The sequence below is a fragment of the Talpa europaea genome (assembly GCF_964194135.1).
Source record: "Talpa europaea genome assembly, chromosome: 13".
Classification (NCBI taxonomy): domain Eukaryota; kingdom Metazoa; phylum Chordata; class Mammalia; order Eulipotyphla; family Talpidae; genus Talpa; species Talpa europaea.
Window position 1 is genome coordinate 81,280,424 of NC_140080.1, and position 15,270 is coordinate 81,295,693.

General features: G+C 46.1%; 1 protein-coding gene across 13 annotated transcripts in view; it reads right to left on the reverse strand.

The window, feature by feature from the left end:
• Positions 1-511: 511 nt before the first annotated feature.
• The window catches only part of DYM (dymeclin), a gene marked incomplete at both ends in the record, with an annotated part of 301,077 nt that continues 286,318 nt past the window's right edge, over positions 512-15,270 (reverse strand). For all 13 annotated transcript variants that reach the window (XM_084252050.1, XM_084252049.1, XM_084252048.1 and 10 more), the window contains one exon: positions 512-661. In XM_084252050.1, the coding sequence (XP_084108176.1) occupies positions 512-661 (150 nt within the window). The remainder of the gene's footprint in view (positions 662-15,270) is intronic.

The following is a 15,270-nucleotide window of genomic DNA, read 5'->3' on the forward strand; positions in this document are numbered from 1 at the left end:
GAGCCCACTGCCCACTGTGGGCCCTCTGGCAGGCAGCCACCCACATGTGACTTCATTATCTTATTAATTCCCTTCCCGTCATCTTTTCAGATTGATTATTTCTTAATATCGAAAGAAACACACACACTGAGACCAAAATAAAAATCTTAAACATGCAAAAAAAAAATAGTATGTCCTGGTAAAGTGTTATATGCCTGAGGCATCCTGGAAAAGCTCTAGATTTTTGGTTTAGAAATAAAATTGCATGTGGAATAGCAGGTTTTTACATTTATTATGGTTATGTATCCCCCTACCACCCACCCCCCTCTTTTTGCACTACAATCTAAGTTGAGTGATCTATTGCCAACTGGCACCGATTCCTCAAATCCAAGTGTGCAAGGGAAACACGCCTGTGTGATCCTCTTTAACAGAAGATACACTGGCAATCTGTCTACTTCTGTTCCCCAGAAAGAAAATAACTAGAAGAACTGCTTGGCTGGAGGGGGGTCAGGGTGCAAGGCGTGACCTGTCCTCAGTCGGAATCCATTGCGAACAGCTGGATGTCCTGTGGGTTCCAGTACAGGCCCACTGCTGAGTTGTAGACCAGAGACCAGACGTAGGGGATAAAAAACTCCTCAGGCTGCTCCTCTTCCACATATTTGAATTTCAATTCTGGAAATTTCTGCAATGAAAACAAGATGATTTTATAACCTCTCAGTTCCACACACAAGCAAAAGCAGCAGTAGTTTAAGTGGTGGTGTGTGCAGGGAGCTCAGCTCCCTAGCTGGTCACAGGGCCTGAGAGCTCTGGGGCTTGATGAAATTTCTTGCTTCCCTAAGAAGGTGTAAATACCTGGAGGGAAGACAAATAGCCCCAAGGGCTCTGACAGGAGCAGGGACCTGGTAGAGGTAGATGAGAGACAACACAAAACAACATGTCCACCCCCTCCACCCCCACCCCGGCCACTGCATGGGGTGGCCGACTGGTCAAGCAAAGATTCTCCACTGCACAATGCTGAGACTTGGCTTTCAGGGCTGGGCTCCTTGGAGGTGAGGCCTTTCCCTGACACTCCTGAGCTGTGACCCGCGGAGACAGGCACCCACCCACAGTGGAACCTTGGTCACGGTTCTGGGCTCGGCCTCCTTCTCCCGGGGGTCTGGCAGGGATGGCTTTGGCATTACAGAGGAAGATGCTGATGAGACTCCTCCAGGAGGCTCAGGAAGACCTTAGGCCCACCCCGGGTGGCCCTGGCCCCCTCTCTGCAGTCACGGTGAGCATCTCAAACCAGCGTTTCCAGGGTCTAAGCAGCACTTTCATTGTAGCTCTGCACCAGGATCGGGGCTTTGGATTTTCTAATTTTAACTCCTGACCTATTTATCCAGCCGGGGCAGAGGAAGTGATTCTCTGCGCAGCAGCCCGAGGAGCCCGCTGGTGGTACTGAAAGCCCCCGGGGCCTCTGGCCTGACCAAGGCGACTCCAGCAGTGGCTGTGGTTTGGTGACCTTGTCCCAGGTGGGGCAGGCAGCAGGAGAGCAACTGTGTCCTGAGAGGACAGGCACGGCAGGTGAGAGAGAATGAAGGCAGAGAAGAGGGAACAACCCCACGCACGCCGCGCCCGGGCCCACACGCACGGCATTCTAGCACAACGCAAACCCACGAAGGCCGGCGGCGTATCTGCTTTACTGGCGGTTATATCTTCATGGACAGTGGCCAGGTACTTAATAATTTGATAAATGAAACAGTGAAATCATAAATGAAACAATCAACCGTATATTGAACATTCACTAGGTCCCGTACTAAAATGCTTTATGTATCTCACTCACAATCCTCCTGCCCCTTTTTAAATCTAAAATGTGTTTATTGGGATGTTTCCCGTCATCCATCTTGACTCTGGGGCTTCTAGCGCTGCTTTCCTCTGGAGGAGCTCCCTTCCATTAGCCTTGCTGCCCCTCCCGTGGGCTGGCAGGGGACCGCAGAGCAGCCAACACACAAAGGACTGCTGGTGCACAGCACCCGGGGGTGGTGACCGCGTAGCACCTGGGCATTTCACATCATGAGGCAGGAACATGGGTGGGGAGGGCTCCCTCTCTTGTTTCCTCTGCGCCCCTTCTGGGGAGGTTTGGGGGAGGCCCATTGTGAGAAACATGTTCCCCTGCGGAGGTCGTCACTCCCAGAATGTCCCTCAGGTCTCCCTATGTGAGGATGCACGTTTTCATTCTACTGGCTGGCGCCTGCTGCTCTGCTCTGTGTGCGCCAGGGCCTAGGGACGGAGGGGCCTGCAGCCACCCGGGCCCTGTCCTTGCTGAAGGGCAGTCTGGGGGAGGAGGAGGAGGTCAGAGAGCAGCAGTGGCAACAGAATAACGACAACAGTGGAGTAAGGGCAACCTGCTCGAGGTCTGAGGGGGGGAGGCAGGGGCAGGGAACCAGTGAGCAGGGTGGGAAGGGAGCCAGTCAAGGGAGGCCTGAGAGCCAGGTGGACTGGGCTGCATGCTAAGGTTCTGGGAGGGTTTGGGGACTTGACAGGGAAACTTGGCGAGAGAAGCTCTGTGCAGAGTGGAGAACTGGGGGCACATGGGGCAGGGCCTGGCCCAGGGTGGGGGCAAGTGGGCCTGAACTGACAGGACTAGTTGGGCCATGAACTGAGATGACTAGTTGGGTGAATTTAAAAAAGATAAACACTTTTTGGGGGGTGGGGGGCGGGAGGGGAGGGATTGGGTTCAGAATGGGGGGATTGCAATTGTATGGGGAATATAAAAATAAAATTTATTAATTAAAAAAAAAAACAAAAAACAAAAGACCACCTGTACCCCTATGTTTATTGCAGCACTATTTACAATAGGTAAAACCTGGAAACAACCCAAATGCCCAAAAATAGATGACTGGATCAAGAAGATATGGCACATACACACAATGGAATATTATTCAGCAATCAAAAAAGATAAACTCATGCCATTCGCAGCAAAGTGGATGGAACTAGAAGGAATGATGCTCAGTGAAATAAGCCAGAAGGAAAAAGAAAAATATCGGATGGTTTCACTTATAGCAGGAATATAGGGGAACCAAATAAGACATCAGTGTAAAAAAAAATAACAGTACAAAACACAACAAAGCAAAAACGGACAATTATAAATCAGAGACATCCTGCAGGGGAGGAGGAGGGAGAGGGGTCAGAGGAGGGAGGGAGGAGCACAGGGGACTGAGGTGATGGTGCACTGGTGCACTGGGGAAGGAAACTATGGGGACTACACCTGATGGGGTGGGGGGAAGCAATATTGTTTACAAATGAACAATGATGTAAATAAAAAAAATTAATATAAAAAAAAAGATAATAAAAGTAAAGAAGGGGAGGGAGGGAGGAGCTACACACACACACACACACACACACACACAGTTACAGTACTTTTAAAATGTTTATAATGACAAAGGCTAAGTGCCAGATCCTCAGAGTTTGAGAATGATGGGAGAGGGGCAGAGTTAGGCAGGAAATGCTTTGTGGTAAGTTTTGAGTTAAATCTTGAAAAAGTGTGTACAGGAATTCCTGTGCCCTCCTGAAGAGGAGGGTCCTCTGGCCAGCACTGTCCCCATGTGTTATCATTTCAGGGAAAACCAGCTCTCTATTCCATGGCTCCCAGGGCACTGTGTGAATACAGGATACGAACAAATGGGTTTTATGAGCGGCCCCAGCTCCAGTGTTACCTACTCCTAGGTCCTCCCTTACACTCTGCTCCCCATACTTCAGTCCCTCTGCAAAACCACTCTGGTGGAGCGAAAGCCCAGCCCCTACAGAAAGTGAGCGTTTTGAATCAGTTCTTCATCACGATGAGCGGAAGCCAGAAGCCGTGGTGTGTGCTGACGGCATGCTGATCGCAGGATTCAGAGGACGGCTTCTGACGGGCTCTTCGGGTCAGTCTGGTTGAAAAAGGTTGATGGGCTCAGAGATGTGGCAGTACTTCCGGCACTTACTGACATGACTGGGATTCCAGGAAGTTCCCTTTCTCTCATCCGCCCAGTAAATGCCCCGAGTCCCTCTGCCTGGGCCAGTGTTCTCTCTGTGTACCATAACCTTGTGGTAGCTGGACGGCCTCTGGGGCCTGGGGTGCTTGGCACCCTCGAGGAGCCCTCTCACACACTGTGCTGCTTGCAGCCTGGCATGAGTGTCTCAGGTATGTGGGACAGAGTTTTTGGAGATGATGATAAGTCTTAGTCACGGAATCAGGTGTCTTACAGGTAGCAACATATAGATCTTCTTTTCCGAGAAAAATCTGTGTGTATTAATAGGGCGCGACCGAATGCTTCCCGCGCACCAAGCCCATCTGGGGGTTCTGGCCACAGCCATGAACCATCCGTCACTGCCATGGCTTGCAGAGGCCAGTGTGGCCCAGCCCACTCCCGGATGGTGAGCAAGGTCTGGAGAGGCTCAGGGCTGGTTCTAGATCCCACGTGGGTGGAGAGCGGGGGGAAAGCCTTGCTCTGACAGGAGGGAAGTCTGGAAAGTGCGAGTGGATTTTAGTCACCTCAGTGCGTTCTGCTTAAATTCCATTCTCCTAGGCTCGGGGAGCCCTTCAGGGCCAGCCCTTTCATTACAGGGCACAGAAGGCAGCATGTCGCTGGTGCTTAGTGAGTAACTGCAGAGCCACAGGGATATCAAAAATCAAGAAAGGAGGGAGACCTGTGTCCCGAAGAAGGAAAGAAATTTATCCCCTAATAACGAGGATGAAAGTCCTGGTTCTCAGAGTGGCCTCAAACTGCAGCAAACCTCCCACACCAACTGGACAGAAGGGAGGTGGCAGAGGCGGTAGTTTGAAAAGGTCAGAGCCCCCTATATTCAGCCTCTTTCAGCTGGAAAAATAACATCCACATCTCACATGGTAAGGTAGCCAGTGAGATGCTCTTCTTCTTAGAAATGACTTAAAGATGTGAAAGCTTTTCTCTACCTGGTGAAATATTTGGGGGCTTTCCTATGAAGGCTTTAGGAAAAGATGGGGCCCCTTCCACGAGACAACTGTCTGCATCTCCCAGAAGGGTGCATTGGGAAATACAATGAACACTTTTTTTGGGTAAGAAGTCTTTCCAACTAAATTAAAGAGACTCAGGCAAGAGTCGCACTAAGTTTACCTGCCCTCTTGGTTTTTGGGAAAGTCTGATGATTATTCAGTTAGAAGGAGCAATGAGTCAAAGACTACACTTGGTCATGCACGGGAAGATGTAGGAAAAGGCCCCTGGGAAAAGCACCTGGCTGGCACCCCCACCGCTATCCTTCCTGCCACCAGCACAGACGAAAATGCCTCATGGTCATATCGGCTCAAGTTTATGTCAAAACAGCAATGCACCCTTTACCCCCATCGACAAAGGCCAGCTTATCTCTTCAAGAAGGTCCAGACTTTTCTTCTAATCGGAAAGCAAACTATTTGAGAGATGAATAAATAACTATTTAAGAATAAATAAATATCAAACTATTTGAGAGATAAATAACCTTGGCTTTCCAGTGCAGTAAACAAAATCTCAATATGGGGGACACCCAGAGTGGTAAGAACTTGCAGTCTAGGTAAAGTACAGAACAGTACACGGCAAACAGAATTGTGTCAATTTTATCCGTCAAGAGCAAACAGGTAGAGATTATGACTAAGTTTTTCATTACGCTGGTCAATGATTATTATTATTATTTTTTAAATTCTTCAATTTAAGGATTGGTATTTTTTTTTAAAGATTTATTTTTATTTATTTATACAAGCACTGGGTACAGTCAGAAGCACGGGAGGGTGAGAGAATTCACCAGAGCCAGAGCGGGGAGCAGAGCAGGCCGAGGACCAAAGTACACTGCTGAGGGGAGCAGCGGGCGGCAGGAGAAGTCTGTGTGCCATGTGGGACCCTCCTCCGGTGGCCGGGGAGCAGCCGGGAATCGAACTGGTGCTGCAGAGGCTGCGGGCAGCTTTGCAACCCAGCGCTCAACCGCTGCGCCACTGGGGAGGCCGGCCCTCAATGATTATTTTTACAGAAGTCTTCCATAAAAACTTAGCAATCAGGGCCTCCCCGGTGGCGCAAGGGGTTAAGCACCACATTATGAAGCAATCCGCAGCCTCTGCAGCATGAGTTCCATCTCCACCTGGCCAGGGAGCTACCCACATGGTGCAGCAGACCTCCCCTGTCTTGCCCGCTGCTCCCATCAGCAGTGTACTTGGGTCAATCTGCCTGCTCTGTTCCCACTGTCTCTGGTGAATCCTCTCACCCCCCACATCTCTGGCCTGTACCCCAGCTATTGTATGCATTAAATAAATAAATCTTTAAAAAAACAACAACAAAACTTAGCAATCAGTGCTGAGATTATGGCTAACAGGATTGATTACCTATCATGTGGCAGGCATGTTCAAGCACTTGACAAATGGTTACTCATTTAATCTTTGAATTTACTAGGAAAAACACTCAAAGGGCAGGAAGATAAATTGAGCTTTAACCCCTTCTTTTGCAATTTGTTCATCCTTTTACTCAGCAAACATTTACTGAGTGCCTAGCAGAAATGTAACCGTGGTAGGCCACACCCAACCCCAGCATTTGTGAGTTAAAAGTCAAATCCTTACAGCTGGATGACTCAAGCCAAGTCTCATCCTTTCACTCAGACTTAGGCTCTTAAAAATTAAAGTTTATTCTGAGATTTTGAATTGAACTTAACTGTCCTGTCTACGTCACAGGGTTGTGACAATCAAGTCAGATGACTCATGTGAAAGGGCTTCCACAGTGCCTACCACAGAGCGAGCACTCGAGAAATGCTGGCTATTAATCCTGCCATGCAAGAGTCAGGTATGCTCTTATTTCACAACTTCCAGGAATCAAGTCTAAAGAAAAGAAATGAGTGACTGGTCTGTCCTAAGCCCGTTTTCCTTATGACACTCAAACGAACACATCTCACTGGGCAACCCTGTTTCCTGACCTCTAATATCAGAAGCATAAAGGGCCTGAGTGCCCCATGCAAAATTCCAGGGACAAGCACTGACAAAAGGATTAAAAGCGACAGGCTCATCTTCATGAACATCTGTAAAGAGCGAAGTGAAGGCAGGTTCTGAAGCATTGCCCTCCTCTCAGCCATTGTTTGTGGAATGATGAGTTAAGTGAATGGAAACATGACTTCACATCTACACAACAACTCTGTTGTATTATCAACCCAGCTGAAGAGGGGCTGGCCTTGAGGTGGGTTTTGGTTATGGTAATGAGGGTAGCAGGGGCACTTTGGGACTTATTTGTCAGAAGGAACATGCCCTAGGAGTTGAGAGCCTTCCTGTATTATTTATTATATGGCGTGTTCAACAACACCCGAGGTGTAGTCAAGGGTGTGACATCTAATCCCTGAGCTGCCAGGGGTTGGAAGGGCCCAGGTTATACAGAAGCTCAGTGCCCACCCAGCAGGGAAGTGCACCAGAGATGGCCCACCAAATCCAAGACCACCTGATAAACAACGCAAGTGGGCATCAGTGGACATCTCTCACCTTGATGGTTTATTTCCTTCCAGACAAACAGTGGCTACCTTATTTGTTTACTTGTGCATGTTTGTCTCCCCCAGATGCAGGACACTTAAGTGTTTGCCGAATGATGAGGTAAATGAATGAATGAATGACTTCAAATTTGCACAATATACAATAGGTATTAACTCTACTGAGTAGTAAGAAACCCAAGGCTCAAAAGGATAAATACACAACAAAGAGGACAGAGCTAGTAAGTGGTGGAGCCACAGGCTGAATGAAACTCTCGAGGCCACAGGTAAAACATCTCTTTTGTGCAGACACTAGCTCCCTGTCTTCCCAAGTAATGACAACAAACTGCAAACAGCTCGTTAGTGCCCCCGCCCACCACTGTGTCCCTTACCCTTTGTGTCTGCGTTTCCACACTGAAGGGACTGACCTCCAGGACCCGACCCAGTCTGGGATTCAGGCAGCCCCAGGCTGGGGGTCATGAAGGCTTGGCTCTGCGCTGGTTCAGCTACTGGCAAACTGGGAGTTTGGGGCAAGTCATGGCATCTCTTCAGGGCTCAAAATTCTCACCTGGTGTAAATGAAGGACCTCTGAGCTCCTTCCAAGTCTGACTGGGTGTGGTTTTATGAGGTGACTCCAGTAAGGTCTATACATGTGTATTCTCTGCCATGCCTCCCAGGCACCTTTGGGTCCGCTTGGGCTGAATGGGCCAGACTTGGGTTCAGCTGCTACCCTGAATTCAAGCATTTGCTGGCTTCTAATTAGCTACCCTAATAGTGGCAGTCTCGGGGAGAAGGTAAATATCTGAAGGTTTCTGAGCTGTCCTGTGGGTTGGCTACAGATGGTTTTAAAGACTAAGCCTCCCAATTGCTTAAAACCAAGACAAACATGAGGCTGTTGGGTGGCTCTGTGGCCTGAGCAGCTTACAGCTAAGTGGGTGGAGCTTCCAGGTGTGGTCCCCTGCATGTGCTGGCCAGTTAGTGCTCGACCCTGTCCGAGACTGGGCTAAGTCACTGTCTCGGGAGTGAGTACTGGACACACAGGAACCCAAAGAGCAAGTGTGAATGCCCTTCCATTATGGGCAAAACTTGAACGTGCACACAGCACATTGTACACCCCCAAAGCTTCTCAAAGCAGCAAGTGAGCTGTGAGGTATCACTTTTGGGGTCACTGCTTGGAACTTTTCATCAGCACTTAGAAGGTTCAGAAAGGGGGCTAGTGCATACCGAGCAAGAAGGATAAGAGCACGTACAGGAGGACTGGCTCTATAAAGCTAACATCTGAAAGCACAAGGTACAACGCCTCCTTCTTCCTGCAAAGAGTTGTTTTTAAGACAATGCACTGGGAACATTTTAAAAAGGTGAATAATATGCATACCCTGCACAAGGGTTTTGAAAACACTATTTAGTCAACGTACCTGAATGTGAGTAACGCACTGTGGCCAAGCTGCATTTAATTTGACTCCCCCTTCCCAAAACTACCTGTTTGTCTAGCTGGCTAGAGAGTCAACATAGTTTGAGACTTAAATAGACATTCTTAAAAATATGTGCTCCTCTAATATGTCATCGAAGTCTGAGAGCTAAGGAAAAGAAAGACAAAAGGTTTTATTTAGAACTAACGGACACTGGGGACACATTTTGTCAGGATTCAGTCCAAGAAATGTCATAATCTGAATGTCAAATCAACAGCCTAGAAAAGTCCCTCTTTCCCCTAGGCTGCTCTTCGAGCCTGTGGAGAACAATAATGCCATCCTGTGATGGCTGAGGGAAGTCCAGCTTCCTCACTTGAGTGTCTTCATTTCTGACTGCCAACAAGCTCCACTTGGGCCTCCCCAGCGCTGACGCCCACCCCGCTACTCTCCACCTACATCTCCTCTCTCAACTTCTCAGGCTCCCTTGGGGCTCCAGCCAGTGGCGGTTGGGCAGATGTGCCTGAGGACCACTGAAGTGCTGGGAAAGTGGCGGAAGGGGTTCTGTCTGGGGTTACGGGTGCTTGGGTTTGACAGTCAGGGCAAGAATTCATCTGGAGCAGGCGAGCAGAGGGGAGGGTGCTGGCCACCTCAGGCCCAGGATTTTGTGGCTCTCTTTCCGAGATAGTGTCCTGTGACTCAGCTCGCCAAGGAGAGAAAACCCATCTCTCAAGTTTGGAGCTTGGTCTCAATCCAGAGCTACTCACAACGATGCTGTTGTTTTGATTTTTGGAGCCAGAGGTAATGCTAGACTCTTAAGTTTGGCCGGAATGTTTTTATCAGTTCCAGTGAATCAACCCACCACAGTGGGACATCCGGACGCCCAGCCCAGAGACAAAGCAAAGGTCTGATTTGGTGGTTGAGACTTGGGTACAACAAGCAGACCAAAAGCTTTAAAGACTGTCTCTGCTGTCAGTCATGTGATCTGGTGAAAACCCACAGGAAGTTCAGTGAACAGATGTAGGGCTCAACTGCAATCATTTTATTACCACAAAAGTTCAACGGAGTTTTCCTTCTTCCACCTAAAGATTATACAGATAGCATCAGAAATTCTAGCAAGCACCCGGCAAGGCTCCAGAAATTTTAGTGCAATTTAAAATCAAATGGCTACACAGCACATGAAAAAAAAAATTAAAGATCATATTAAATCTCTGAATAGAGGAGGAGATGGGGTGGTGGTTGGCGCAGGCAGCTGACACTGCCCTCAGATGGTGCAGGTTAGGATGGATGAGGCGAGTTATGCCAGTGGTATATGGAGGCTAGTGGTGCAGGCACCACGCTTGAGGCTGCAGAGGAAAGAAAGAGAAATAACTACTATTCTTCTAACGGGGCATAGCTTGGGAGGAGGACTAAGAACTAATGGGGTGCCTGACATAAGATGGAGGGACAGGGGCCCGGGAGATGCTCTATCCCACGCAGATCTGGCTCGCAGTGGGGTTGGAAAATGTTAGGTGGGCCTGGACAGCCAACGCTAGGAAAAGTAATGACCAACAGATCAGGAAGTAGCTATATTATCAAATCAGTTAAACTGTCTGAGTAAGCACACACTGCAGGTCTTCTACACGTAACGGAATGAGTTACTTAACTGACGCAGAAACAGTACTGTCTCTGAAAAACGACAGCGATACTGTGGAGCAGTTCTATTTTATGTGAATTAATTTCAAAATGAATAACTAAATTAACAACTAAATTTAAAACATAGAAATTATGAAGAGTCACCTATTAGTAGTTAGAAATTAAGAGACAAAAACCTAAAGTTAAGAAGCCCACAGTGAGGGGGAGCAGAAGTCAGTGAGAACACACTCATATCCGGGGGTACTACGGCAGCCCAGGCAGTGGAGCCTGGAGGAAGTGACACCCAAGGAGCATGAGAAGACGAGCAGCCACCTACGCTGAAAGCACAGGCCAAGTGACCAACCATCTCGCGTGCAAAACACTGTTTTGTCACCTCTGAGTGTCCACAAGTAATATTAACAGCTTCGTAACTGGTGATAAAGACTCAGGAAAAATAGACGGAAAAAGCATAAAGTTGAGGCCACACTTGTGATGAGTTCTCCACAAACTTTACCATCACATTGTCAGACTCTGAAGTCCAATGTGAGTTTGAAGCAGAGCAAATGTCCCTGTTAGACCCTTCTCTCACAGGTCCAGGTTAAGGGGGTTCATGGAAGCGAAGGAAGCAAGGACAGGCTCTCCTGAGCAGAGGAGTTTGAGAAACACTTGACTGATGAGTTCTGATCTGTGGGGACAGTGCCCAGGGAGAGCTGGCACTACCTCTCGAGAGAACTCTGTGAGCAAACAGCAGGGGTGCAGGGCACACTTCTGAGTCCAGCAAGTAGTACAGAGGTCCCGGATTGAGCTTGGAGACTGGCAGCTTGGGATGACACTAGAGAGAGGGAGGTGGCGACAGGGCCTCGTGCGCCAGGATAACAAATCTGTTCACTTGGGGATCCTTGAGTAGAGAGAACAGGTTGGGGATAGATCTAATTTTATACTTATTTTTATTTATTTTTATTTCTATATCTATTATTATATTTTTAAAAAGTCATTGGCTTCAAGGTGGCAGTTGAAGTTGCCAAATGTGCCAACTCAAGAAAATGTACTACATTATTGAGTCAAACCACCTTTTTGGGTGGCAAATCATTCAACTCAGGGGGCTGCGGGGAGAGAACATTAGATTCCAAGGGGGGAGATGAAGGGCAAAAGCAGAGAATTTACAACGAAACCTCTTTTGCCTAAAGCTGACTCCGAGCAAGAGTCAGAAATGATCAGAATTGCTTGTTCTTCTCCAGTGGGGCTCTGTGTTTTGGCTAGGATTCAGATCCCGGGCCCAGAGACTGTGATCCCAGAAAACAATGCATTGTCATGAGAAAAAGTCCTAACTAGAAGATAAGCTCCTTGCGGTCAGGGATTTTTTTTTTTCCCTCCACTGATATATTCCCCAGTGCTTAGAAATAGTTCCAGAGACTTGGAGTATATAATGAGGAAAGAATAAAAGAATACATGCAGAAAGAGGACAAACAAATGCTGGAAAAACCCAGAGCTTTGAAAAAAATTTTCAGAAAGTTGTATTCTGCACACTTGGTGAGTTAGTAAAATAACTGCCCAAGTTTATTGGGGACAAAATGAGTCATATTAGAACCCATGCCACTTTAAGAAACAAATGAGCTGACTTACTTGGAATTTTGGGGGCAATACTTCAAATCTACTTCTCCAGTTGCCTGCTTTCCTTGCTTACCACTATCCTTCCACTATCAGATTCTCTTACGTAGGAAAGTCTGACTGAAGAATAATAGATTGTTAATATAGATGGTCAATGCCATATTTTCTATTTCAATATATATCTAATTATGGAAAAGGAAGTGAACTCATTAAATGTACATGAGTTGTAGTCACAGACTAGTCTGATGCATAATATGTAAATTGAGACAAGTTCCAAATTTAATGAGATTTTTGCTTTTTTACTCTTGTCAAGGTTGCAATATGGTTTTTAGAAAAAAAGGGCATATGGCTTGAAAATTTAACAGTTAAGCCCTAACTACTGTATCTGTGATAATCTTTCTTTATAGTAATGCTTTTTTCAGACTGATTTGTGAACTAGGGGAGAGGGAGATAAGGATTGGGAGAAAGACTCAATCATGTTTAGACAAATTCTGGGAAAACACGGTTCTCTGAGGTGTCTGAAATGTCCATGTTGGGTGTTATATATAGATGACAGAAGACACAGGGACATGGGACCAGTGTAGATGAGAGGCGTCACTGGCATGTGCTGGTGTGCCACTGGGCAAAGCAGAGTTTTGGTTATTTTACCAAGTGAGAACACAGTCATTCAAAGAGATATCTGAAAAGAGAATTCCAACTAAGACAAATATGGAGATAAGATGCTGTCTTTAGCCTCTGCAGTGCTGGTTCGATCCCCGGCTGCTCCCGGGCCACCAGAGGAGGGTCCCACGTGGTGCGCAGACCTCTCCTGCCACCCGCTGCTCCCCTCAGCAGTGTACTTCCGTCCTTCTGCCTGCTCTGCTCCCCGCTCTGGCTCTGGTGAATTCTCTCACCCTCCCGCGCTTCTGACTGTACCCAGTGCTTGTATAAATAAATAAATAAATAAATAAATCTTTTTTTTTTTTTTTTTTTTTAAAGATGCTGTCTTTAATTTCTTAAGAACATAATTGGGTTATAAGAATAAACAAATGTGACAGTTTTTCAGGCCTTCAAGGGGCATCCAGCCATTCTTAAGAAAAATCATGTCTTAATTATTCCTTAATTAAAACTAGGCTCCTCTAATCAACATTCTTATGCATCCATTAGAGAGGAAGATTTCTTTTCCTCTGCTTATCCAAAGAACAATCTATTTCAAGTGTTGTGTGAAAGGCCTTGTGTTTTCTAAGCCAACAATGTTTTCTTTAATCTACCTGGAGAAAATCCTACTTACACCCCACAGTTCTAATGGTAAGCATGTGATAACCTAACAGTAAGTCCAGTCTTAGAACTTCCTATGGCTGTATTTCTCAGTGACCCAAGCATGATCCAAACACAGCATCCTGGTTTGTGGTTATTTCAACATGTGTTGTCAATGAATTAAGAGCACATAACAAGATCTGTTTACTTCTTCACAGTCATTAGCACTAACAAAGGGAATAAGGCAATCCAGAGGAAAGGAAACAGAAGTAGAACACCCTAGAAGATTCCTAACAATACTATTTACTGGAACAGAATTCCATATGAAGTAAGTCTACCTTGGATTCCATTCAAGGATGGTTATGTCAACGGAGTTCCAAAATCATGGAAATGTAAGGTAGAGCTATATAGAAAATAGGATCCCCAGCTTCAACAGAACAGGCCTAGGTCAGCTAGAAAAATTCCTATTACTTTCCTAAGTCTTAATTCTAAGAAATCACCAGGTCAGGGAATGTCTAGAAAGGACTGGGCATCTCTACCTCCACCTGTTCACTCCTTTGAAAAAGGTACAGAAGTACATACACGTAACATAAAAATCCTTAACACCAAGTATTAGTGATTTGTGTGTGAGGTTACTTTTTCAAGAAATTATTCTAACATAGTGTACATTTATAGTTCAACCCCAAACGCGTCAAATTGAAGATTGTCTCCTTGGGAAAGCAGTGACCTCCCCGGACCCTTGCTCACACCAAAAAAGAAGCTACTGACAAATTAGTTGTGTTTTTATCCTCTTGAAGTCAGTAAAGTCATTATAAAATGACTCAAAAACTTGTTTGGTGTTGTGTACAACACTGTATTATCTTAGTGTGTTCTTTCGATTTGTAAAACAGCTATCCACTGTGCAAACTTTCAATTGGCTGCAAGGCTCAAGACAGGAGATAAGCAACGAGTGCTCCAGAAAGAACTAATCAAAGCACCGTTTGTCTAATTTTTCTCAGGGAAAACAGGAAGAAGCAAAGACAGAGAAAAGTGGGTGGTTGAGTAGGTCACTGAAAGGAGGGAGAATGAGAAAAACATTAGCACAGTAGAATTATGTGATTTGAGAACTAAGACCAAAAAAGAAAAACAAGCAAGGGGGGACCTCCCTGCTGTGTTTTAAACTGAAAGGCTAAAATAAGTGACTGGTATCATATCCATGCCTCTAATTCGGACTATCACAGATGCATATAAGTTAGAATTTACACCTAGTAGGTTATAATCACAGAAGAGCCAACCAAAAGATCTGTATAAAATATCTACTCTTGGGGATTTGGGATTCATATTATTTTATAGTTCAAAAAAGTGGTTGATGAAACAGAGCCTAGGTACATGACTGCAGAATTGAGGCTATTGGAGGGGGGCCAGAAGGGACCCAGTGGTCTATGGTAAGGGGTTATGGGTGCTCGGGGGTGGCTGTGGTGAAACACACCTGAGAAGGTGAGCCCTGTTCCTCTGAATCACATATAGTGCTGTAAACCAGTATCACCTCAACAATAAGGTTCTTAAAAGATCATCAAAGAAATAACAATGTGGTTGAGATTACAAATTTCACAAGTTTTAATTTTGAAATTTGAGATTTAATAATTTCAAAACATATAAGAAAATCTTATGTGAAAGAATCAAGAGTTCATAAACCCTTTATGCACTACACTGCACGGGGGGTACCATGCCCCCATATTCACAAGACTTTCTCCTCCCTTCCTGCTTCACTGTAATTAGTAGTTTGGTTAACCTACTATGTGGAAAACACTGTGGGACATGGAAGTAGAAAGCAGAGTTCCAGCTCTGAAGGAGCTGAAAAATCTAGTAAGGAGACAAGATATAAATGCACACACTGAACAGTTAAACAGCAACCTCATGGTTAAAGACCAGCCAACAGTGAGAGCGTGAATGACTAAGGGGTTTTCACAGGAAGAGGACAGTTATC